Source organism: Zea mays, chromosome 10, assembly GCF_902167145.1.
Source record: "Zea mays cultivar B73 chromosome 10, Zm-B73-REFERENCE-NAM-5.0, whole genome shotgun sequence".
In the NCBI taxonomy this organism is placed as follows: domain Eukaryota; kingdom Viridiplantae; phylum Streptophyta; class Magnoliopsida; order Poales; family Poaceae; genus Zea; species Zea mays.
Window position 1 is genome coordinate 136,622,945 of NC_050105.1, and position 24,334 is coordinate 136,647,278.

The 24,334-nt window shown below is 46.1% G+C and overlaps 3 protein-coding genes across 5 annotated transcripts; 2 read left to right on the forward strand and 1 right to left on the reverse strand.

Annotated features, from left to right (window-relative positions):
* The first annotated feature begins 5,983 nt into the window (after positions 1-5,983).
* LOC100216781 (uncharacterized) lies at positions 5,984-13,643 on the forward strand. 3 transcript variants are annotated; one of them, XM_020544907.1, is made up of 13 exons: positions 5,984-6,110; positions 6,196-6,544; positions 6,966-7,495; positions 7,576-7,665; positions 7,743-7,982; positions 8,130-8,351; positions 8,437-8,743; positions 8,834-9,153; positions 9,237-9,343; positions 9,429-9,523; positions 9,620-9,696; positions 9,778-9,877; positions 13,215-13,643. In XM_020544907.1, exons 2-12 carry the CDS (start codon positions 6,232-6,234, stop codon positions 9,874-9,876), a joined length of 2,400 nt encoding a protein of 799 aa, XP_020400496.1. In that variant the 5' UTR covers positions 5,984-6,110; positions 6,196-6,231; the 3' UTR covers position 9,877; positions 13,215-13,643. The 3 variants fall into 3 exon arrangements, with proteins under 3 accessions (XP_020400496.1, XP_020400495.1, NP_001346428.1); XM_020544906.3 differs by lacking the exon at positions 13,215-13,643 and adding an exon at positions 10,058-13,106; NM_001359499.1 differs by lacking the exon at positions 13,215-13,643 and adding an exon at positions 10,088-10,324 and having other exon boundaries at positions 5,986-6,110.
* A 1,528-nt stretch (positions 13,644-15,171) lies between these two features.
* On the forward strand, positions 15,172-16,104 carry LOC100279100 (uncharacterized). Its single transcript, NM_001152145.2, has one exon. The coding sequence runs from the start codon at positions 15,211-15,213 to the stop codon at positions 15,829-15,831; it is 621 nt and encodes a 206-aa protein (NP_001145617.2). The 5' UTR covers positions 15,172-15,210; the 3' UTR covers positions 15,832-16,104.
* A 437-nt stretch (positions 16,105-16,541) lies between these two features.
* LOC103641904 (cationic amino acid transporter 6, chloroplastic) lies at positions 16,542-22,355 on the reverse strand. The gene is made up of 5 exons (XM_008665213.4): positions 21,572-22,355; positions 21,095-21,317; positions 20,449-20,779; positions 20,131-20,362; positions 16,542-19,445 (listed from the first exon to the last, which is right to left on the reverse strand). The coding sequence occupies exons 1-5, from the start codon at positions 21,927-21,929 to the stop codon at positions 18,907-18,909; spliced, it is 1,683 nt and encodes a 560-aa protein (XP_008663435.1). The 5' UTR covers positions 21,930-22,355; the 3' UTR covers positions 16,542-18,906.
* Between the last annotated feature and the right edge of the window lie 1,979 nt (positions 22,356-24,334).

A 24,334-nucleotide genomic window follows, 5' to 3' on the forward strand; every position in this document is an offset into this window, starting at 1 on the left:
GGGACGCCACAACGTGGAAGTAGGCAAGTGATACTTGGCCGAAGCACGGGATAAAAATCGTGTGTCTCTTGTGTGCTTTCTCTTTGATTGTCTGTGTTCACAAGAGCTCGTTTCAAGCCATATCGGATCTAGGGATGAAAATGGGACGGATACAGCTGGATACAGGGTCACCCTATATCCTACCCTAATGTATTTCTCTCGAATACAGGACCGGATACGAGTAGTTAAGATTAAGTACGGATACAGGACGAGACCGGGTAATAATCCAGGCGGGTAAGAAACGGATAACGGATACTACTCGGGTAGGTACCGGATAGTTGTCGGGTAGTTCATCACGATGATATTAAATATCCAACCATCCAACAAAAACACATAAATTAAGCAATACATAATCATGTATATGATAGATCAAATGTAGGAAATGAAACCGATAAAATTGACATCATACAGTTCAAAGTTACTAATCACAAGGACATTGTAGAACTAACACCACAATATTAAAAATTCATAAAATATTCTAGTTTCACTCAAAAATTGCAAATAAGTTACAAAAATTAATAAACATTTTATACGAAGATAACTCAAGTCCTCATATGAAAATGATAAAGTAAAGTACTGATTATGTTGAAACTTGGATACTTATAGTGATTTCACATGTAACCCATACAAATAAGTGAAAGGGAAATGGAAGGAAGGAACACAGACATCTTATAGATCTTATGATCCAAATATTTTTTATGGTTATATATGGACATAGGTTGTACCTCCTTAAGATTTCATGACATTTTGTGGCTATTTGAACGTTATTTCAATGATTTTGGCCTAAAGATTTGTTTAAACAAAAAATGATGTACTACAAAGTTATAGATCTCTTCGAGCTCTACAATTTTCATATAAACTTTATCTTCATCTGATTTCATACGTAAAAGTTATGATTTTATAACTATATTATGCAGAAAAAGTAAAAACGGGTACCCGAATTCCGGGTATTCGTATCCGACCCGAAAATATCCGGGTATTTATCGGGTAGTCCTAGCTCCGTATCCGACCCGATCCGAAGCTGCAGTATCCCCGAATATAAAAATACCTGAATCCGTATCCGAAAAATGGGTATTTACACTATCCTTATCCGGTACCCGACGGGTATACCCGACCCGTTTTCACCTCTAATCGGATCTTACTTGGATAACCCACTTCTAGCTCGATGCCCCCTTCCCCTCGCACCGACCAGGTTGAGGGAGGGAGGCCCTCCCCTCCGAAAAATCAAAAGGAGAAACCCTCCGAGGGGGAAGCGTGTCTGACAAAAGACAGGTGGTGAACGCAGGAAGCAAGCCCCGGAACGACGATAAAGTGGCAATAGATGGACTCTCGCTCGACGCGTGACAAACCATCACAGAAAAGGGTCTGCCCTTTAAACTGTATAAACCCCCAAGCAATCCATATGGATTACTCGGGGGCTACATCTACCAGATGCGCTTGCGCGCACCTAGAAAGGCACCCGCCCAGGCCAGCCAGAAAAGATAGGAGATGGACTCTCGCCCTGCGCGTGATGAACCATCACATAAAAGGGTCTCTCCCTTACATTGTATAAACCCCCAAGCAACCCGTGTCGATTGGTCCGGGCTCGGGGGCTACAACTAGCAGATGCGCTTGCGCGCACCTAAAAAGGCAACCACTCAGGAAAAGCCTCTGCGTAACTCCAAGGATTTACTAAAAAGGAAATGTGACTTTGGGACATTTCTATATTTTTTTGATGATTAGATGGACAACACATTATGTTTTAACTAACATGTTTTATAAGAAATGTATATGAAGCAAATTGAGCTCTGAAGTGGACATAATGTAAATCTAGATGGACCAAGTGAAAAGGTAAGCTCTGGACACTTAGTCAATTGTTTTGTGTGCTAATCATATTTGTCTAAGTGTCAGGGACCTTATAAAGTCAGTCCAAAAGAGAGCAAAAGAAAACAAAGAAAGAAACATAGAAAAGGTGTTGGACTGCAGCGCATCGGACGATCCGGTGCCACCCACCGGACAGTCCGGTGCATGGTCTGACCAACTTGTTGCTCTCAAAAATTCTAGCCTGTGCGGTTATAATTCACTGGACGGTCTGCACGAGGCGTCGGACAGTTCGGTGTGCCAGTCGCGTAACGGTAGCTGCCACGTTGGCCTCGGGCCAACGGTGAAGTGGTGCACCGGACGGTCTGGTGCCCCCAAGACAGGAAAACAACCAATCAGGGATTCTCTGCCCGCGCCTAGCCTGCGCATAGTTCACTGTCCGGTGTGCACCGGACAGTCCGGTGCACCCGCGGACAGAAGACAACTAGAGCCTTCCAAATGGAGCTCCAACGACTCCTAACTCCCTTGGGGCTATAAAAGGGACCCCTAGGCGCATAGAGCAGTACACCAAGCACCCATTGAACATTCTACAACACCGAGGCTTCGCAAACACACATTTGGTTCATTGTGATAGAGATTCGAGCAATTCTTTGAGTTGTAACTCCGCTGTGATGTTTTGTGTGCTCGTTCTTTTCTGGTGTGCGTGTTGTTGCTGCAACTCTCACTCGTGTGTGTTTCTATTTCCCCTTACTCTTGTGTCCGTTTGAAATCATTTGTGTAAGGCGTGAGAGACTCCAAATTGTGGAGATTCCTCACAACGAGATATTATTGAGATAAAGAGAACCATGGTATTCAAGTTGATCTTCGGATCACTTGAAAGGGGTTGAGTGCAACCCTCGTCCGTTGGGACACCACAACGTGGAGCAGGCAAGTATTCTACTTGGCCGAACCATGGGATAAAAATCATTGTGTCACGTGTCTTTATCATACTGCGATTTTCTCTCTATCTACGTCACTTACATTATTTGCTCAAAGTTTAATACTCACTTAGTGAAGAGCAATTAAGTGAAGAAGTCTACTACACTCATTCAAACTTGGCTCTTGCTTTCACTAATCCAATATTAGTCCAAGTTTATTTTGTTGAGTTGTTTTTACAAGATCACATATTCACCTCCTCTAGGTGCTCTCAATTACACAAAGGATCGGGGCTACTGTCGGGTATCTAGGAACTGGGTGCCCGAGGAAGGCCCAAAAGGCCTCCCAACCGACCAGCCCGCCTGCCGAGCGACTCGGCGAAGCAGCCCAAAAAGGCCTCCCGAAGACGACAGATCAACCCGCTCGCCAAGCAAATCGGCGAGGCAGAGTTGCCAACCAACCCACCTACCGAGCAAGTCGGCAAGGCGGAGTTGCCGACCAACCCGCCCGCCGAGCAAGTCGGCAAGTCGGAATCGCCGACCAACCCGCTTGTCGAGCAACACGCCGAGGCGGAGTTGTCGGCCATCCGACTGTTGAGCAACTTGGTGAAATGGAGTTGCCAACCAACCCTCTGGCAATAAGACCCACAAGGCAGGGGGACTAACCCAGTACCACTGAGCAACGTCAGCGCAACAAGACAGATCACCACCAAACCACGCCCGGGTCATGGGAACTGTGCCGAAGGGACCTCTATCAAACACGACCCCCAATACGTTCTCAGATGTGCCCCACTGACCGGTGGGACCGGTCAACCCCCGTCGCAGGGACCTCAGCATCAGAGCCTCTATAGTGACCGAAATACTAGAAAGAATAGGATAGTACGCCATACCGGATGTATGCCTATGTATTCTTAAGGATGACACGAAAGGGATGTCAGAATATCAAGTTGTACTGAAGACGGTCCTGAACCCCACCACAAGTCCGCTCTATGGGACCCACCAAGCACCACCAGTTTTCATCAGAATGGCAACATGAGCCCATATGGCGATAGGACAATACCGAACGCATAACAAAAGTACGACAACGCTCGACCCATGTGGATGATATCAGAGGAGCTACGCCAAAGCAGCCAACTGAAATCCTCCATAGATAGATGCTGGTTCTCATTGTAAAATCTACCCTTGAGCTATAAAAGGGCAAGACAACCCCCATATTCTAAACACAAGCACTCAACTGTAACACGCTCCAAGCAATACTATGATCAGCACTATACTGGACTAGGGCGCAAGCCTGAACCCGTATAGCCCCTTCCTCAGATCCACCTTCGAGCCCCTCGTGGCTCATCATTCGTAGTGAGTCCACACTAGCACCCCTGCCGAACACAGATCTTATTGTCCCCGGGTTTCCGAAAACACGACATATGGAGAAGAGGTGAGCTCCCCACACTCAGTCAATTGATTTACATGCTAATTATGTTTGTCCAAGTCATAGGGAAGCCTTCAAAGAAAGCCAAAAATGTTTGGAGGAGATAGGCTCAAAAGAGCCAAGCTTGGTCTGGTTTGGGTTGCACCAGACCGGTCCGGTGGTGCACTGGACCGGATCCGTGTGATTAGGCCATTCTGTTGCGGTCTCGAGAACTTTATTATAAAATTCACTGGATCTTGAACAGTACCGGTCTGGGGTGCACCGGATCGCTTCTCCAACAGCTACTTCAGACTTCGCCTGACGATCAACGGCTACCTGACGTCATTGGACAGTCTGGTGGTGCACGGACCTGGTCTGGTGCCACCTAGCTATGGAAAAAGCGTCAATCAAATCCTGAACTGGGGGGGGGGGGGGCACACAAATCCAGTCCGGTGCGCTCGCAGACAACCCAGATATGTTGTTTTCTAAGTTAGGAGGCAACGTCTCCAAGGACCTATTGTCCTATATAAAGGACCCTAGGCGCCTCCATTCAGTACCCAAGTACTCCAAGTGCACAACAACACTCCGACACTCTGCAACAAAGTGTTCTAATGATTAAGTGAGATCCGAGTGACATTTCTGAGCTGTTCTTGCGTCTTTGTGACATTGTGCACTTATGTTTTTTTCTTGCATGTGTTGCTGCAATTTGCTCTTGCGTGTATACTTTCTCTCTATACCTTGCTCTAAGTTGTAACTTTGATCTTCTGTAAGGCTGTAAGAGACTCCAACTTGTGGAGATTCCTTGCAAACAGGAACACACTTGATATAAGAAAGAATTGTGGCACTCAAGTTTAATCTACATGATCACTTAAGAAGGGTTGAGTGCAACCCTTGTCCAAAGGAGGACACCACAACGTGGATGTAGGCTTTGTCGAACCACGTGATAAGAATCACTTGTCTTTTACTTTCTTGCGATTTACTTTCTTTCTAAGTTCTCTCTATTCACTTATGATATTCCTCTTGGTATAGTTCATATCTTAGAAGAGCAATCAAGCGAAGGGAACTTTTCTCTCTTCTTCCTGTCTGAAACTTGGTTTTAGTACGCACTGACTTCTTTTTAGACCAAGTTTATGTTATGTTAAATTAATTTTGCAGGATCACATATTCACCTCTCTAGGTGCTTTCATAGGCGCCAGGTCCTCGCGTTGTTCGATCAATGTGGGACGACACTCAACTACTGCAGGCCCACCTGTCAGCGACTAGAGAGGGGTACCGATTCTGGTGTAACATGAAACATGTACTTGCAGTCCTCTAATTACCCCGTTGTTCAATGCATATCAGGAATATATTTGATAACCAAAATTATAAGAGTACTTAGGTCCACCAACTACATATGTATCTATAGTTGATAGCCGGACGAGACACGCTTGACAAGACAATTTGCGCTTCTAGCTTACGGTATTATCGTGCCACCCGACATTCTGCTTCTGAGTGTTTGGTCCTACAGATTTCCGTCCTAACAGTGTCGCACGTGCAGTTCAGCTAGCAAGACAACAATATATGAAAATAAAAATTTGTAGAAAAATAAAATAATAAGTATTTTAAACAAAAACCCGAATATTTTAGTGAGGGAGTATAGGCAAACCCTTCTATAATACGCAAAACAATATTGTCATAAAAATTAGGGAAAAGACCAGAACGCCCCGTATCCCGTGGGAAGCGGTCAATGCGAGAACGTGACAATCTGTTAGCAAATCCGTAATTAATCCTAATTCCGGGCCCGATTTGATAAGACCGCGATTCGCCCCGCGGAAAAAATACCTAGGCCATGTCAGGTCGCTAGGTCTCCGTGTCAGGTCACTGCAATCCGAAGGCCGCACCTTTCGCCTCCGGGCTCCGGCGCTAGGGTTTCGCCTACATCCCAATTCGATCCGCGAGCTTACCACGACCAGGTACGCCCCCACGATTCCATCACCGGCTCCCAGGTTCGGTCTCTGGTTCCGCTGAATCTCTGTTTTTTTCCTTGGTGATGTCCAGGTGATTTCTTCCCCTTTTATTGCGGTGACGTGGGAGATGCCGCCGAAGTCTAAGAGGGGTGGCGCTGCCGCCGCGAGGAAGGCGCCGGGGACGAGGAGCCGGATGGGGAGGGCGCAGGCTGCTGCGGCGGAGGCGCCGGTTGTGGAGGCGCCGGCTGCTGCGGTGGAGGCGCCGGTTGTGGAGGCGCCGGCTGCTGCGGCGGAGGTGCCGGCTGTGGAGGCGCCGGCCGAGGAGGCCCCGAAGGTGGCGGAGGAGCTGAAGCAGCAGCCCTCGCCTCTGCTGCCGCAACAGCCGGTGGTGGAGGAGAAAGGCTCCGATGGCGCAGCCAACAGTGTCAACCGCGGCGAAGGTATTGTTTCTGCTCCTATTTCGTGTATGTGTCGTGGTCGTGGACTTCTGTTGTGATCTATCCTGCGGCCTCAGAGATTTATATTTTTAGTTGTAGCATGGCAGTTGTATTATGGTTCAATAATCCCTATTATACTTGGTGGAGCATGAACATATATTTTGACCATTCTATTGATGACACGCCCAGGATATTTATTTGGATGCCTGTGGCTATTTGACATTCTGTTTTGACAATAACTACTATAGGCTTTCCCGGTAAAAAAAAACTACTATAGGTTCTACCTAGCTTGAAATAGAACAAAGAAGATTATATGTTTATTGTAATTATGGCTGATGAGCTCTGCTCTATATGGGTCTTATATCATTCACTGTTTTATCCTAAAGTAAGCTTATGGAAGAGTGTCTTGTGCCCAAATTTTTAGATGATGGAGTTGCAAAAGAAATATATGAAGAAGAGGACAAAGGTGAACGGCTTGAGTTTGAGGATGAACCAGAATATGAAGAGGAGGCTGCTGTAGACTATGATGAGAAAGATTTGGAGCAGTATGAAGAACAATACGAGGATGGTGATGAAGAGGTGGAGTATACTGAAGATGTGGTTGAAGTGGAGACTGATATTGTGGGTGAGGAACTTGATGAAGGTGGTGTTGATGGGGAGGGGGAGGGATACGAAAATGATGATGAAGAACATCATGTGGATGTGGATGATGCAGAGCAGGATGAAATGGTTAAAGAGCACCGCAAGCGGAAAGAGTTTGAAGTTTTTGTTGGTGGTCTGGATAAAGATGCAACAGAAAATGACCTTAAGAAGGTTTTTGGTGAAGTTGGTGAGATCACTGAAGTTCGTCTGATGATGAACCCTGCCACAAAGAAGAATAAAGGCTTTGCCTTCCTGCGATATGCAACTGTAGAGCAAGCAAGGCGTGCTGTTTCAGAGCTAAAGAATCCACTGGTTGGTTTTAAGATTGACTATTTTATTTTTCTGTTATATCCTTTTCTCATGTGACTTACATATTTTATTTAATACTCCAGGTGCGGGGTAAACAATGTGGTGTTGCTCCAAGTCATGACAATGATACACTCTTTGTCGGCAATATCTGCAAAACATGGACAAAAGAACATGTATGACACTTGCGATTTGTTTTCATGATTTTCATTTGCTTCTTTGCTGAAGAAATAACTTGTTTTGGCTTTTGCAGTTGAAGGATAAACTGAAGAGTTATGGAGTTGAAAGTTTTGACGACTTACTACTGGTTGAGGATACAAACAATCCTGGGATGAATCGTGGCTATGCCTTGCTTGAGTTTTCTACTCGACCTGAGGCAATGGATGCTTTCAGGATATTGCAGAAGAGGGATGTAGTCTTTGGAGTTGATCGTAGTGCAAAGGTTTCCTTTGCTGATTCCTACCCTCAAGTTGATGACGAAATAATGGCACAGGTGACTACTTATTTTGTACAGTAATTATAACTTACAATTAAACATGAATTGCTCATTAGCATGTGTAACCAATAGTTTCTATGTATCCACCACATCTGTTTAAACTTTAAAGTTGTTGCATCCTGATGTATGTTATTTATTATTCAGGTCAGAACAGTATTTCTTGATGGCCTTCCTCCCTCATGGGATGAAGACCGTGTTAAGAAATATCTCAAAAAGTATGGAGCTATTGAGAAACTTGAACTTGCTCGAAACATGCCAGCTGCCAAGAGAAAGGATTTTGGGTTTGTTACATTTGATACGCATGATAATGCTGTTGCATGTGCTGAAGGGATAAGTAACTCTGAAATTGGTGAAGGTGATCACAAGGTCTGTTTTGCAAATTGCAATTTTATTTGCAGTGCTCTTATAAATACACTCTTTTTTCTGTAATGATTGTAATTTCCTGATTCAGGCAAAAGTAAGGGCTAGACTGTCGCGACCACTACAGAGACCACCTAGAATGAAGCATGGATTGAGAGGAAATTTTAGAGTCGGGCATGGTGCCCCACGGGGTGGCCGTTTACAGTACGCTCGTGCTCCTCCACCTCGCAGGCCTCCACCACGCCTTGTTCGGCCTGCTGGTAGTCGCTTACCACCAATCAGGAGCCATCCATTGAAACGACCCATATACATCAGAGATAGACGTCCTGCTATGCCAATGCTAGATAGAGCTAGGCGTTTACCTCCTTCAGGGAGATCTTATGACAGGAGGCCCCCAGGTTTGAAGGCCTTATATGTAACTATTCATTTGTGTTTCAGTGCAATGTATTATAGTCGTCTCACTTCTCCCACAATTTATTTGTGTACAGCTCCAGTTTACCTGAAGAAAAGTCCAAGGAGAGAATACGGGAGGCGTGATGAACTTCCTCCTCCAAGGAGCAGAGCTATGATTGATTACAGTCCTAGAGTTCCAGTTGATAGACGTCCCTCTTTGAGGGATGATTATTTACCCCGGGGATCAGGTTATTCAGACCTAGGTCCTCATAGTGCTCCCCATCTTTCTGATAGGCGAGCTTATGCTGATGATAGTTATGGGGGGAAGTTCGACCGGCCTTTACCGGTCTATAGGGAGGGTCGTGGCCATGATTATGACACCGTTTCTGGATCAAAGCGTCCATATGCAGATATGGTGAGTGCTGTTAATTTGTTTAAATGTCCTGGCCTTGAAGTTTGGTTCTCAAATCAACTTAACTGTTTTAATGTTTTGTCAAGGATGATGCGCCTCGGTATCAAGAAATTGGTGTTCGTCAGTCCAAGGCACGCTTGGACTATGACATTGGTGGCAGCAGTGCTCGCTATGGAGATACATACAACGAGAGGTTGGTGGACTTGAGACTGAAGTATTTTCCTTTCTTTTTCCCTAGTCCTTTATTCTATTCAACATGCTACATTTTATCCTCATAGGCCTGGACGACCACATGCGGGATATAGCAGTAGTCGGTCTATCCCTGGTCATGATTCAGCATATGGTAGCAGCCGTAATGGCATGAGTTATGGAGGTATATAGTCTTTGAAGGCTACGTTATTTTTTATGGCACCTTTGGTCATGCACTTATTTTAATTTTATAATGTCAATTTGCATTCTACTCTTGTAGGTTCTGCTAGCAGTGCTGATGCTGGTGGTATGTACCCACCGAGTTACAGTGGTAGCTATGGGTCTCGTGGATCTGATGTGAGTATGAAATACATCCAATTTTACTACTAACTTATTATTTTGGATTCTCTAGTTTATTTGAATTTTCCATTTGGGCAGGTTGGTGGGAGTTCATATTCTTCGCTTTACTCAGGCCGCAATTTGGGTAGCAGCAGTGGTGGCTACTATGGAGGTAGCGGTTCCGGTTCATATTACTAAGGTGCAAAATCAAATCTCTTCTGTCTTTCACCAAGCTTGTTTCACTGTGCTTAAATTATTTGCACCGTCCCTCACCTCTATCACACATGCACACATCATGGTGCTATTGTTGGGGATGAGAAATGTTTCCCCTTTGTGTAAGATGCGGGAAGTCCAGAACCATAAAACTCTAATTACACAGATTTGGCATCACCTCGTCTTTGTGGAACAGATTTGGCATTATAGGACGTTGGTGTAGGCCCTGCATTTTGTGGAGCTCCTTGATTTAAGCCCTACAGATCTGGAAAAGAAATCCCAAGCACCCAAGTGAGGCAATGATTTCAAATAAGACATTTCAACGAAGCCAGATCATTAAGTTGGTTGAAGCAGTAGTCCCGAGGATGTTCTGGCTTGCTTATGTAATGTAAGGATTTGCTTTATCTGATCAAGAGTTATGAACATAAGAGCCAGATATGGTGTTTTAAGTGTTTCTACTGGTGTTTTAAGTGTTTCGACATGTTTACTTCCAGTGTTTCTATAACGTTATTGAGACAGAATGGAGTGTACTTTGAGGTAGTTTCTGCAATTCAAGGTATTTGAGATTACATCTTTGATGTGCTGCCAAAGATCAGGCTTACAAAAGAAGCTTTACAAGCAGTGCTTCTTGTAAGGCTAATAGTTTCTGAAAACCTTCCCTTCTGTCCTCTAGAGGACCAATAATCGTCAAGACAGATAGTTGATTGATCAGACTTAAATTCTGGACATCTGTACAAATGGTTCTATCGGTTGCCAAAAGTTGAGAGAAACTGCTTGTGTGGCAAAAATTTCCCCAACCTCATTTGGACTTCTCCCAAGTTTAGGATAACAGAACTTGAAGCAAAAGGACATTTGAAATTTGAGTATAGCCTTGCAGTACGATGACTATATAGAGCACAAGGCATCAGGTAAATTTAACAAGCAGTGCCAGTATTGAACACCACCCTGGTTCCCTCATTTATGAAATTCCTTGAAGTGCTTTGTGGAGTATGGATTAAACAGGGCAGACCCTGTACAGGTGGCTCCAGCTTTAGTGGGGTCTGGGGAAGGGACAAACAGAGGCAAGCTTTCTCCCCGCAAATGTGGAGAGGCTGCCTCGAATTCGTGACCTGGTGATTCAGTGAGACGACTTTCACCACTGCACTGGGACGATCACAATCTTTCAAGAACCTTGCTGGAGGCATAACACACTAACTGATCAAGTTCCAGAAAAAGTATCGTAACATAGTTTGGGACCTTAGGCTATCTCTAGCAGCTTACCCATCCCTATACCCATATTCAAACTCCATTCTGCGAACAGTGCAGTCTACAGTGCAAACCGATGTTTTTGGTGATGATATAGGTGAATTGCTGGACACGGTCTTAGTAACCAGGTTCCTGGATTGATGGGATCGAGGAATAGGAACATGGTACATGGTGCGGTACTTGAAAAAAGATTTTAACACTACGGGGACGAGGTTGTTCCCACATTCCCGGAACACCCCGATTTCTAAGTTTGGGACCAAACCATAGTCACAAAGTTTCCAGATCGGTAGGGACGAGGAACGGGGTCAAGGAACATGGTACACTACTTGTGAGAGACTTACATGGTGGGAATGGAAATGACCCTACATATCTGGGTCGGGGACGACGTTTCTGGGTCGAGGGTCTCTACCACCATACGTGTTTCTTGTGAATATGGACCAATCATTTAGCTCAATATCGCCACACTTAGGCTTTAAACCCAAAAAGGGCAGGCTTGATGTGGTGGTGAGAGTTGTCTCACTTGAGTCATCATGTTGGTGAAAGCCTCTAGCACTGGGTCTGCTATCTTAGGCTTTAAACCCACCATATGCGTGATATATTTCATTGGTCTAATTTGTGTTGCGTGGACCATTTTCACCAAATGATAACTTTGCCAAGAATTTACCTTTTATATAAGTTGAAGAAACAAGGCGTGCTGTGTTTGTGTTTTGACAGTGACTACTTATGTATGGCATCCTGCAAAGTAGCTGAAAGATGAGTAGTAATACCAACACCCCAGCTATAGAGGCCGCAGAGAGCTGAAACCTAAGCTTAACTTTTAAGTGATGGTGTCTTTCTTCTGTGAGTTTTAACATGGAAATCTCATGCATTAACTTTGGATCTGATCAATTGGGCTAGGGATAATAACTCGGATCCTGAGGTCAGACCGCCAGAGGCAATTTTGCCCTTGAATTTGGTTTTTGCAGATGACCTAATGATGCCACTGGGTAGGATGAAAGATCAATATGTAATTTCATGAAAAGGCTACTCAGATGACTTTTGCAGTATTCAGAAACACACTTTTCTGTGATTATCGATGTACTTGAGGGCCATTTGTTTGTTACTTATGTGTTATTTCTTGTTGGAATTTGTCTTCAAGAGGGAATTTGATGATGGAATTAGGAGATCTAGCAGAACTGTTGATTGCCAAATGTGCACAGAAGAAATACTATATGCAATGGCATCAATGGGCTTGGTTACTGGGGGGCAGTACGTGGGAATCAGCACCTGCTGGTGCTGGCTGGGTTGGTGCTCATTTGAAAAACAAGGGGAAGGAGATTATTTTTCCTTGATGGGGCAAGGACGGTAGATCTGAAAGCAGCATGGCGTGGAAATATTTTTCTTGAAAACAGTAGGCACAGGATTAAGTACAAGAATACTCCATTAGAATTTTGAGTTGAAGGGTCTTGAATTTTTTACCCAATTGCTGGAGCAAACTCAGGGATCTAACACGGTTTAGTCTAACTACTTAGTTAAGAGTATTCAACATAAAGATTCTTTGGAATCACAATAAGCTGACAAATGCATCATTTCTTTATCAATTTCACCATCTCATCTGCATAGTTCCCTTTGTTTTTATTCTGTTATTCACATGGTTTTTCTAGTGATGTTATTATCAAAGCAGTTGACGATGCTTACCTGTTTTTCCATGCTAACGTGGCTTCGATATTATCATGTTTTTTTGAGCCCTTTGAGAATTGTAGCCCACCAGCATGCCTCTTTCCAAAGTCGTGCGTGGAGATTCAAACCGGTAGTCTAGTGGTTGCCGTCAAAAGCAGCCAGATTTGTGAAATCGTCATGTGTGTTGCTCTCTAGTTTACCGATCTGTGGGCTTGTAAAGAACACTGTAGGCATGAAAGCAACCGTATGTACAGAAAATATAATTAACTGCTCGTATGAAATACCATACGGAGATGTACCGACGTTTGTCACGCGCGTCTGAAAATCTGTTCCCAATTAGTTCTTGTAAAGAAACATTGCAGGCATGGAAGATACCAGAAGTGCAAAAATATAATCAAGTGCTTGTATGAACATTGTAGTCTTGAAGTTCCATCTTCCATTGGCCACGCCGTGTCCGGTGCCCGTGCAGCTCTGTGCGTGTTGCCTTGGTTCTACACTGCCTCATGGTCATTGAAATCCCGAGATGGCCATAGCCGACCACGCTGTTGCCCTACGTATTGGCTCGATGCTCACGCGATGATGGTGCGCATTTACCCCGTCGCACACTTGAGAAGGTTCAGATGACGGTTCCATCGCCACCCCCCAATCCCATCTTCAGCTGTCGTTGACAATAAGCTCAGGCTCGCGAGCCGGCTCGAGCTAGGCTCGCGAGCCTCGAGCGAGCCGAGCCAGTCTTTTGAGCTCGTTGCGGTAGCGAGCCGAGCCGAGTCGGATCGTTCTGGCTCGCGAGATTTACCAAATTACTTAATATGTAAAATAATGATGGATATTATGTAATTTTATAGATAGTCAGTTTGTTTTTTTAACGTTTCATGATAAAGCCGAGCCGAGCCGGCTCGTTTCGGCTCGCGAGCTTTGCCAAATTACTTAGGCCCTGTTTGGGAGAGCTTCACTTTAAGAATTTCAATTTTGTTCGAACTTCTTCAACCCAAACAGGTCCAGCTCCACGAGCTTTAGTTTTAAAAAAAATCGAAACTAGAGGCCCGTTTCATGAAATTCATGAAGCTCCTTAGGAGGTGCTTTAAAAACACTGTTTTTATATCTCCTCATGAAGTTGTATGAATATTACCCACCATGCCACTGGTTACGCAACATACAACTTTCGTTCTCTCTGACAACAACCCACTAATCATCAAGGGTAATCAAGGAAACCCACACAAATCAATTGTACTATAGAAGTTGGAGTCCATATACAAACCAAACGCTCCTGGAACTCACCTTAACAATTTGCTAGAGCTGTTTTATAATGAAACTGGAAAACCAAAGTTGAAGTTTTTAAAGCAAAGCTCTCTCAAACACCCCCTTAATATGTAAAATTATGATGAATATTGGGTAATTTTATAGATAATCAGTTTGTTTTTTAACGTTTCATAATAAATATATGACAATTAATAATTTAGATTACTCATAATAATAAATAATATCTATATATTTATATTTATATACTAATAATTCACTAGATAATGCAATTATATATATCAGGGTGTGGCTCGCGAGCCACCTTCGAGCCGAGCCTGTCTCCCCAGCTCGTGAAATGGACGAGCCGAGCTCGGTCAGCTACCGAGCTGCACTGAGCCGAGCTTAGCTCGGCTCGTTTCCAGCCCTAGTTGACATGCCCATATTCTATTATCCGCAGTTCTGCACTGATTCGTTCCACGCTGCCGGCTACCGTGTCCCGGCCGGCGGCCGCAGCATGCGACTACATTTACACCCTGACCGGCACGTCACACCACATCGCCGTTGTACTGTGGCCGCGTCGGCGACGGCGTCGCTTGGTTACACATGGACACGGCCCCTCCGCGCACGCCTTGCCGCGCCCCCGCGAGTCGCCTTGCCGCCGCCGCACGCTAGCCCAAAGCGTCCAGGTCGCACGAGCCGCATGCCGCCGTGCGCGGCCAATCGCAGACGTGACGACCACCGTTCACCCACCGTCCCCGCTAGGCCGCTACAGAGGCCAAATTCCATTTCGGCCCCCGAAACCAAAACATTATTACCAAGAAGAGGACGCAAGCGACTATTGAAGTCCAGTGTCCACGGCCCACGGGGGCGGCCCACCCGTGATCCGACGGCCGTCGCCCCCGCTCCCGACGCATCGTAGCCGCCCAGCAGCCGAGAAGGAGGACGGAAGGCCACCGCGCAATTTTACGAGTCGTCGCACGCCCCGCGCCCCGCGCGCGGGGTGTCGGGCAAGGTGCCCCCACGCGCGGCGGTTGGCGCCGCCGTCGTCCACCGCCGCCCGCGTGCGCCCACCGCCACCTGTTACCGCCTAAGGGGAACGCCTCCGTTATAACCCACGGCACCATCCATGCCGTCCTCCACCACCGCTTCACCATCCCCGCCAGGCCCACCACCACCATGGCCTCTCCTTCCCCCGCCCGCGCCTCCGGCCGGCGCGTGCCGCCCCCGTGCTGGACGACCGACGAGACCCTCGCGCTCGCGCGGGCCTACACCGCGCGCCGCCTCGCCGTCGGCCGTGAGCACCTGACCTCCGCTGACTGGGCCGCCGTCGCCGCGGCCGCTCCGTCCAAGACGGCCAGGCAGTGCCGCCACAAGGTCGAGAAGCTCCGCCGACGCCTCCGGTCCAACCGCCGCCGCCCGTGCCCGCTCCTCGACGCCATCGACCTCCTCGACGTCCCTTCCCCGCCCTTCTTCTCCAAGTCCCAGTCCCGATCCACGTCCCGGTCCTCGTCGCCGCCGCCGCCGGCGGCGGCGATCTCTTCGCCGTCTCCCCCTTCCCCTCCCGCATCCCCGCCCAGAAAGAGGCGGCGGGACGATGCCGGGGACGAGGACGGTGTGAGCGATGTGGTGGGGGCTCTGAGGGCCATCGGAGAGGGTTTCCTGCGAGCGGAGGAGAGGAGGATGGAGGCCGCCCGGGAGACGCAGAGGATGCGGATGGAGATGGCGCTTCGGCACCTTGATGCACAGAGGAGGCTCATGGACGCGCTTGTCGGCCGCATCGTCGACGCCTTGGACTGAAGTGGTGTCACAAAGATGTCTCATCGAGGTTTCTTGCTTGTCCTCGTTGCATGCTAGCTTGCGAGTTTAGGAGTTTCTTAGCGCTGTTTATGTGTAGTAGCTGTGATGGATCTGTGATGTAGTTGAAGCGGACAAGCCTTAGTGATTTCCCACCCTTGTATTTGCTTAAAAGGGGAGTTTCTTATGAAGAAGAGGTTGCACGTCTGTTGCCTATGCCTACTTGCTTCTTTGCTCTCATGTATCATGCTATTTAATTTGTTTGATTTTGTGTTCTGATGAAAGTGACATATATATACTACTGATAACCATGCTAGAAGATTAGCATCGGGTTTTGGTAACAATTATGTTTTGGGGCTTTGGACTTCTAATTTCTTGAAAAGAAAGAAAACAATTGTCACTGCTGCATTACAGACTTGCATCATAAAAAAAACTTTGCTACCTTTGCCCAGCAAACATGAGGGGTATGTGACAAGTTATATTCATCATCTAAAAAGTTTAATCTCCTGAAACATGAGAAAGAAAGAAAATATACCTCTGGTCAGTAGCGGACAAATTAATTTACACGCACAAACATTGTGTAGAGATGAGAAGGATTCAAAGCAGAAACACAATGACAAGGAATGGTTATTCTTATTTGCTATCCCTTTTTTATACCGTGCAATGTAGAACATGTCTTTCAAGAATAACATCATTATATGAAGAAGAGCATGTAGAATCCAACTTATTCAAATTTCTCCCAATAGTTTTACATACAAGAGGTGAGTGTAAACTTTTGTCTCACTTTTGAAGGGAAATCTGTGTAACCTCATCTTGAGGATATTTGCTTTGGTACCACTAATTGTTATCAAAATGTATATTTGATGCAGCAGTCGTGGACATAAGGAATGTTAATGTGTAGATGTTGAGTACCAATATTGTCTCCCCTTTTTTCATCCAGTCATCAAGATTTCCAACTTCAGGCTGGGGAATTCTTCATAGAGATACAGTGCACAGAATATTGAGTTCCCTCCACAGTACAATTAAATTTGTAGATTGCAGATTTTTCAGCTCCATACAGCAAAAAATTTGACAAGGACTAAACACTTGTACTCTGCCGGGGATGTAATTGAAAATGAAATCTTCGCATGATTGCTTCACAACATATAGGTTGGTGTGACCAGCAAAGTAGAACCCAGTGCTGAAATTTCATTCAGGATCTAAAATAAAAAATATATAAAGGATACCATTGGCCTCACAGAGTCACAGACCTCAGTTGGCGGGCTAAGGCACTAGCAAAGGACTGAAAAAATACAGTCCCTGACAAAACAAAAATCTTTTGTGTGTGTTAGGGGGGTGGGGGTGGGGGGAGCCACATTTTTGTGTCTTTTGCTTCTAAGTGAAAACTGCTTCGGCTTCATTGTTTTTCCTTGGTTTTTGGCTTCACCAAGCCATTTTCGTGTGTGCACATTTGGCAGCACTTTTGATTAAGAGGGTGGAGAATCCCTAACAAAAGCCCTGCCAAAGAGGACCTTAGAGAGAAGGGAATTAGGGAAATGCTTTCCATCTATTAGCCTCAAGCTTTCTGCAAATCTGCAAGTTTAGCTACTTTGAATGACAATTTTGGAACTATAGGTATTCCATGGCCTTCTACAGTTTTGTTATTCTTCAGAATCTTCTTATCTGGTGAGAAAAATACATGGGTACTTAAGTTTTCCATGTAGTTCATTATTTATTGGTTCAGAACTGCAATCTAATAGTTTTGTTTTTTCTCAGCGGATTTGGTGCAGATGAAGGCACCACTATCCACTTAGTACTATCTCGGACTCACCATCAGAGTGTGGTCCTTAGTATGCTGGCATCCAATCCTTGGCTCACTGTGCTGTTCGACAATTGGGCTACCATTTGAGGTGTGCATTAAGAAATAAAACTGAGGTATGTACCTTGACTCGATGAGGCATGCTGAGTTGAAAGCATGGATTCGCTCCATGATGTTCGGCTTTACTCCCGCATTCCATCATGCGTGGTCCTTGAACTTTCAATACAATTATGTATGACAGCCATTGTTTAGGCTTATCATGTATCAAAGCCTAGTCTATTGAATATTTGCACCTCATTAGTCTACATGTCTTGATAAATTGTAAATACGTTCTTCTTTAGGAATGGACTTGATGTAACTTTTGAAATTTGTATGGAGCCTCCTTTTATTATAACATGAATACAGATTATTTAGTTCTCAGAACTAAAAATGTCTTCTATGCTTCTTGTGAAATTCACGCCTAGTTATTTCCTGGACCAGTAAGGTTAGAGGATGTGCTTGTATGATCTATTTTTTCTTGGCGAGGAACTGTCATTCTTTTCTCAAACACACAAGTGAATTGTGTGCCTTTAGGCATCAAACTCTATGGCATGAAAGATGAATGGTATCAATGTGTTCATGTGTTAAAGCTATCTGAGCGAACTCTTGCTCCATACTAATGGAAATAGTGTGATTGAAATAGTATCAGTAATTATTCTGAAGTCTAAACACAGTTTTCGTTTTGGTTTCCTCTGTTTATTTCTCTCCATGTATGAGTTACACAGAAAAGCAAAATCATTAACTTCAGCTTCTCATGGTTCAATTACAATGATTTTTATGAAGTACACCAGTGCTTTTACATTTTTTAGGATATGCTTTCCAGTAAACTTTGATACATTTTTTTTGTATGCTCACTCCTGCTCTATCTGCAGGAATGGCTAGTTGCAGGTGAAAGTAATTTCTAGCTGGAACAGATCAGTCATCATGCTGATGTTTGATAGTTTCCTGCATTCTAGGGCATTGTCATTTGTTGTGGTGAAAATAGATAGATTTTCAAATCACTGGCCAAACGGACACATGCCTTGCACAATCCTGCATATGTACCTCGAGCAAAAAGTAAGCACATGCCAATAGTTTTGGGCCAATCAGAAAGCACAAAAGCAGGAAAAAAAAAGAGGGATTAACCTAAAGCAAAATACTCTTTTGCACCATCTTTAGGCCTAGGACCATCTCCAAGATGGCCTAATTGCCAATCTATTGAGCTCTAATGTAACTTCTGGCATATAATTAACCTGCCACTGCTAAGATATGTCCAAATTTGCATGATGGATCATTGCATTGACAATCTCATTTTCTTCTGCAGAGTATGTGGAGTGCACCCCATAGCAGACATAGAAAACTATGGTCACAAGGCTCCAGATGCCGAACCTCTGGTATGATCTCACCTTGAGAGTGGTTATCAGGAACACATTCAGGAAGACAGATGCAGCGGCAGGCCATGGCATCAGAGGAACCGACCACTCCAACGAGGGTCCGGCGATGTCCTGCCGTGCTGTGCAGTGGAAGATGGTGGTGATTGCTATGGAGACTGCGCCGAACAGTGTCATCCCCCACTGGCACCACCCATCGATCTTCCTCGAGAGGGAGAAGCCGAGAGAGCTCAGGGTGAGGAGCAGCAGGAAGAGGAGGACATGCAGGGGCCGGTTTGTGCCGACCTTCACGTACCGGTGGTAGATTAGTGCATTGGCGACCAAGTAGAAGACCAGCAGGGTTCCGATGGATATCATCTCGAACACTATTTGCAGCTCCGTGAAGAGTGCTAATGATGCAGTGCAGAACCCTGGGCAAAGAAAGCGCTAGGCTGTAAGAATGTATTGCAAAAAAAAGGGGGGCTCTGTATTCTCTAGTGACACGTCTGTGACTATGGATATCAGAGCATTCATCAACCTGCTCTAACTATAGCTAATGTATACTGATCTTAATAACCTGCTCTAACTATAGAAACAATAACTCAATCATGGAAAACAATGCTTGTTATGTGGACTCTGCCCCTCGATATTGGAAGTCCATATCAGAGCATCAAAGCAAAAGTGAAGCTAATCTAGGGCAAGAGGGCAGCTTATTTATTATATGGCTCACTTGGTCTAGACTAGGTTTATTTTATAAGTTATCTTAAGATTCATAAGCTTATGACTTTAACTATTATATTTACTACTACTGCTTGCTTGTCCCTTTTTCTACACATACACATGTATATAGTTCTCTTGATCTGCTTTTTCTTGGGAACGATGTATTTTATTTTGTATATAGTTCTCTTAACACTAGTTATGTCACCATTCCAACCATTTGGGAGTTAAAAGTTAAAAACATTTGTACTCAATAGTGCTGATATCTGGACTTGCAGAAAATATTTTCAAGCTACCCGGCATGTACGACTGCAACTTTACTGCAAAATTATAACACGGGTCGTCGCTGGTGTATCATCTTTCTTGCAAAAAAGATCTGCATTCTTGTTGTGTGTATACCTAGAAAGATGGTGGCGTTCATGGGGGTGCCTGTGGAAGGGTGGACCTTGGCGAACCACAACGGCACGAGACGCGCTCTGGCGATGACGCACAGGTACCTGGCCTGCCCCAGCATCGCCACCATCAGCGACGCCACGATGCCGATGCTCGCGCCGGCGCCAACCACGCTGCTCGCCCACCTCCACCCCACCTTCTCCCTGAACGCCGACGAGAACGGGGCGGCTTCCGATATCTGCACGTACGGTGAGGCGAGAACATCTAGCTTATCTAGGCACCGAGCGACCGGCCAGGAGTGCGTACGCATGCATGGTCACCCACCTCGGTGTAGGGCAGCATTACGCAGAGGGCGACGGACATGAGGCAGTAGAGCCCGGACACGACGAGCACCGAGCCGGCGATGCCGACGGGGAGCGCGCGGGAGGGGTCCCGGATCTCTTCGGCCATGGTGCACGCCGAGTCGTAGCCTATGTAGCTGAAGTAGACGACGGCGGCGCCGTCCAGGACGCCGCGGACGCCGTAGGGGGCCAGCCCGTGCGGCCGCACGAGGTTCCTCGCGCTGCCGTTCCACAGGCCGGCAGCGACGATGAAGGCGAAGAAGAGCAGGTGGAACACCGTGAGCACCATGTTCAGCATCGAGCTCTCCTTGGTGCTGCGTGCAGCAGTTGCGAATTTAATCGGTCTGGTCAATGATGCTAATACTATCTTTTTGCAAAGCGTGTTTTTTTTAAAAAAAAATCAACAGCAGCCAGAGAACAAGCTACTAGTATGTAATGTATCCATGTGTTTTTGTGTCATCGCATTGATATAGCAAGTCATGCACAGAATTTGTACTACTACTGTGCCCATCATAAAATACAGGAAGTAAGAACACAGAACCCTATATATATCACTAATGACAGTCTCAAAGGACAGACGACTATAAAAGGCACAAGTTAATGGTCTACATGCATTATTAATTTGTTACCTATAGCACAGGCATACGGTTATGAGAAGGATGAGCGCGACGGCCGGCACGTCCAGCTCATTGTACCCGTCGGCGATGCCGTCGACGACGATCCTCCACGCGTTGCGCTCCGTGACCCCGAACGTCGATGCCAGGTAGTCCGTGAAGCTCCTCGCCACCGCCGCGTTTGACAGCACGTACTCCATCAGAATGTTCGCTCCGCCGAAGAACCCCACGAACTCGCCTGACAAGATGTAGCTAGCTAGGAAGGATCATATTCATAGAAGGGTTTTGCTTTGCATTGTCCACTTTTATTAAGTACCTGTCCTTTATTATTAATTAGGACATGAACACATTTTTTTAATTTACGGTACACATATATCTGACCGTTACGTTTCATTAATTGATTCAAGTGATTCCTCCTTCCTTTTAAACGTACAGTAGCAGCGTGAAACCATGGCGCGAGAGGAAATGAAAGAGTCGTAATTATTAACCTACCGAACGTTACTCTGAGGTAGCTGAAGGCGCCGCCGGCGACGGGGACGCGCACGGAGAACTCGGCGTAGCACAAGGACGACAGCAGCGCGGAGACGCCGGCGACGACGTAGGACGCGAAGACGGCGGGCCCCGCGGTGTCGCGCGCCACCCTCCCCGTGGTGACGAAGACGCCCGCGCCGAGCATGCCGCCCACGCCGAGCCCCACGAGGTCGTACCACTCCAGCCGCCGCTTCATGCGCGCCCCGGACCGGTCCCGCACCTCGTTCAGCTCCTGCGTCGGCGTCCACGTCACCAGCGCCCTCCTGCGCAGCCGGTGCGGCGTCTGCGCTATGGACAGCAGCACGTCGCGAAGCGCCATATCAACGGCCTCTAGCGAGCAGCGCCCCTGCTACTATCTAGCTCCGTTTCTCTCGAGCTGTTAATTTCTCTCTTCTCTTCGTTCCTCCTTCTTTTGCTAGCTCCTCCTGGTGGCTTGCGCTTTCTTCATCTGTGGCTGGGCCTGGGTGGACGTAGCCGGGGACGATCGAATCGAGCTCGCGGCTACTATTTATACGAGAAAGAGAGGAGGAGGGCATTCAAGTTCATGGCCACTCGGACGGTGGGCAATGAAGTCTCTGCGCTTGTCCAGCTTTTTGGCGTACTGGCCTCACCCACGCGAGCGAGCTAGCCAATCCAGCAGGCCAGCACCAGCACTAGCAGTAGACGATGGATGCTTGTGTCCGTCAGTAACTTAACTGGGGGGGAACCTTGCCTAGCTACTGGCTAATGGAGAGTATCTAGCTCGCATGGGGGAGCAGCAGCTTCAGAATTAAGTGCATGTCTCCTGCTGCTGCTCGCTCTCCCCTGCAGGCTGCAGCGAGCGACCGCTGGAGCTCAGTGTGTGCTCGTTCCTGTCCGATGCCAGGTGGACGCCGTTCATCCGTGCCGTGCGTGAGTCATGTGCATGTTCGCCCCCAAAAAACACTATACGCAGATCAGCGCGCGCACATGCCAACACAGCTGGAGTTGCTGGGAGGCTTTTCTAGCTGCAGGCTGCAGCGCGACGCGAAATGCTGCTGTTCTTGTCCCACTTCTCAGACAATGCAAGTTTGAAAACCTTGAGGCGAAAGATGCTAGGTTGTTTCGTTGTTCGGATTCATTTTTACTTGGATGAAATATATGGTTGCAGATTCAGGCACATACTCTCATCGCTTCTCCATTTAATTAGGGTGTATTTGGTTGAGAAGTGGAGAAAAATAGACCGACTTTATTCTTATTTTCTGGATGTTTATTTTCGAAAAATAGGAACCGAATGACTTTTAAAGCCTTTATATAGAAATTTATTATAAATAATTGAAATGCTCCCGTAGTCCCCGTTCCACTAAAATGACCAGATATGACCAGATACGAGAGCTTCCTTAGACGCGAGCGCTCTCCTCCTCTCTACGCTCCGACCAAACAAAAAACGGTTTCATTTTAGTTGACTCTTCAATCAAACACACTCTCAGTCTTCACACACACCAGTACTTTGCTGTTGGTACATCTGCAAATGTGCTGTCTCTGACGGCTCCGGCATTTTCTATGTTGCCACAGCTGAAGCTCACACATGGCACAGCCGCACAGGGATCCAGGCTCCAGCAGGTAAATGCGTGTAGTGGATCTTGTCGCTGTTTATAAATGGCGATGAAATCTGTACTAGGATGTGGTCACGTAGAGCACAGATTCTCGTACCCTTCATATGTGAATGTGATCTAGCCTTGAAGGTAAGATTTATTATCGTGCTTTGCTGGAAAGCAGAGTGTGAGGTCAAATCTACATGAGCCCTACAAGGAGACCATCAATATACTACTGATGACCATGTTATTAGGCAACAGCAGGTGCAGGACCATGGCGACGTGTTGACATGTGATTGACCCTCCGCGGAGAGCATGCCTCATCAGGCACTGTCATCTGCAGGCTGCTAGCTGTGATTACTTCAACAAAAAAAAAAAAACCCAAGAAGCTGCAGGCGCTGCTCCAGGTTGTTAGGCTATCCGCACTCATATAACTCTAAATTTCTACTCTAAAAGGAATATTCTGTCCTAGTCAGCAAAATTCTTTACTCTATACTACAATTCTCCGCAGTCATATCTACTTCATATCTCAACTCTATACCAACTACCACATATTATATTATTTCTTTCTACCATGCTACCACACACGTACAGCCACATCGCCTCACGCTGTCAGCGCACAAGTTTCCATGACGGGAGGAGGGAGATTTGGAGTAGCTCTAGAAGTAGCGTTTTTCATGTCTTCCTTTAATTTAAGGTGGGCGGTAAGGTGCAACGTTGCAGCAGATTTTTACTGCATTTCTAACTGTATCCGGTAGCGCATGCTTTACAGCTTTCGAGTGCGGACAGCCTTATCTTTTATCCGCCTGAAGATATATGTTTTGAGCTACCAACTTCCAATTAAAACAGCACCAAATGCCAGAGCTGAAGCGAAAGGTGAGAAAATGCAGAAATAACCTCTATAAATTAGCGGACGTTATATGTAAAAAATCAATAGGATTGCAACATTCTGAAACAAATCCGCCTGAACCCAGTAATTAGGTAAAGTCACTTGGAAAATTAGCGAGAAATGATTGTTTTTTACAAATAAATGCAAACCTAAAACGTGTTTACAGGTACTGTTTAGGGGAACACACCAGCTTAGTGACTACAAGAAGGAACGCTGTATTCAAGCCTGATGTAGCTAGAGGCTGCGGCTATATGACTTTTCTTCTTCTTCTTCTCTCTCTCT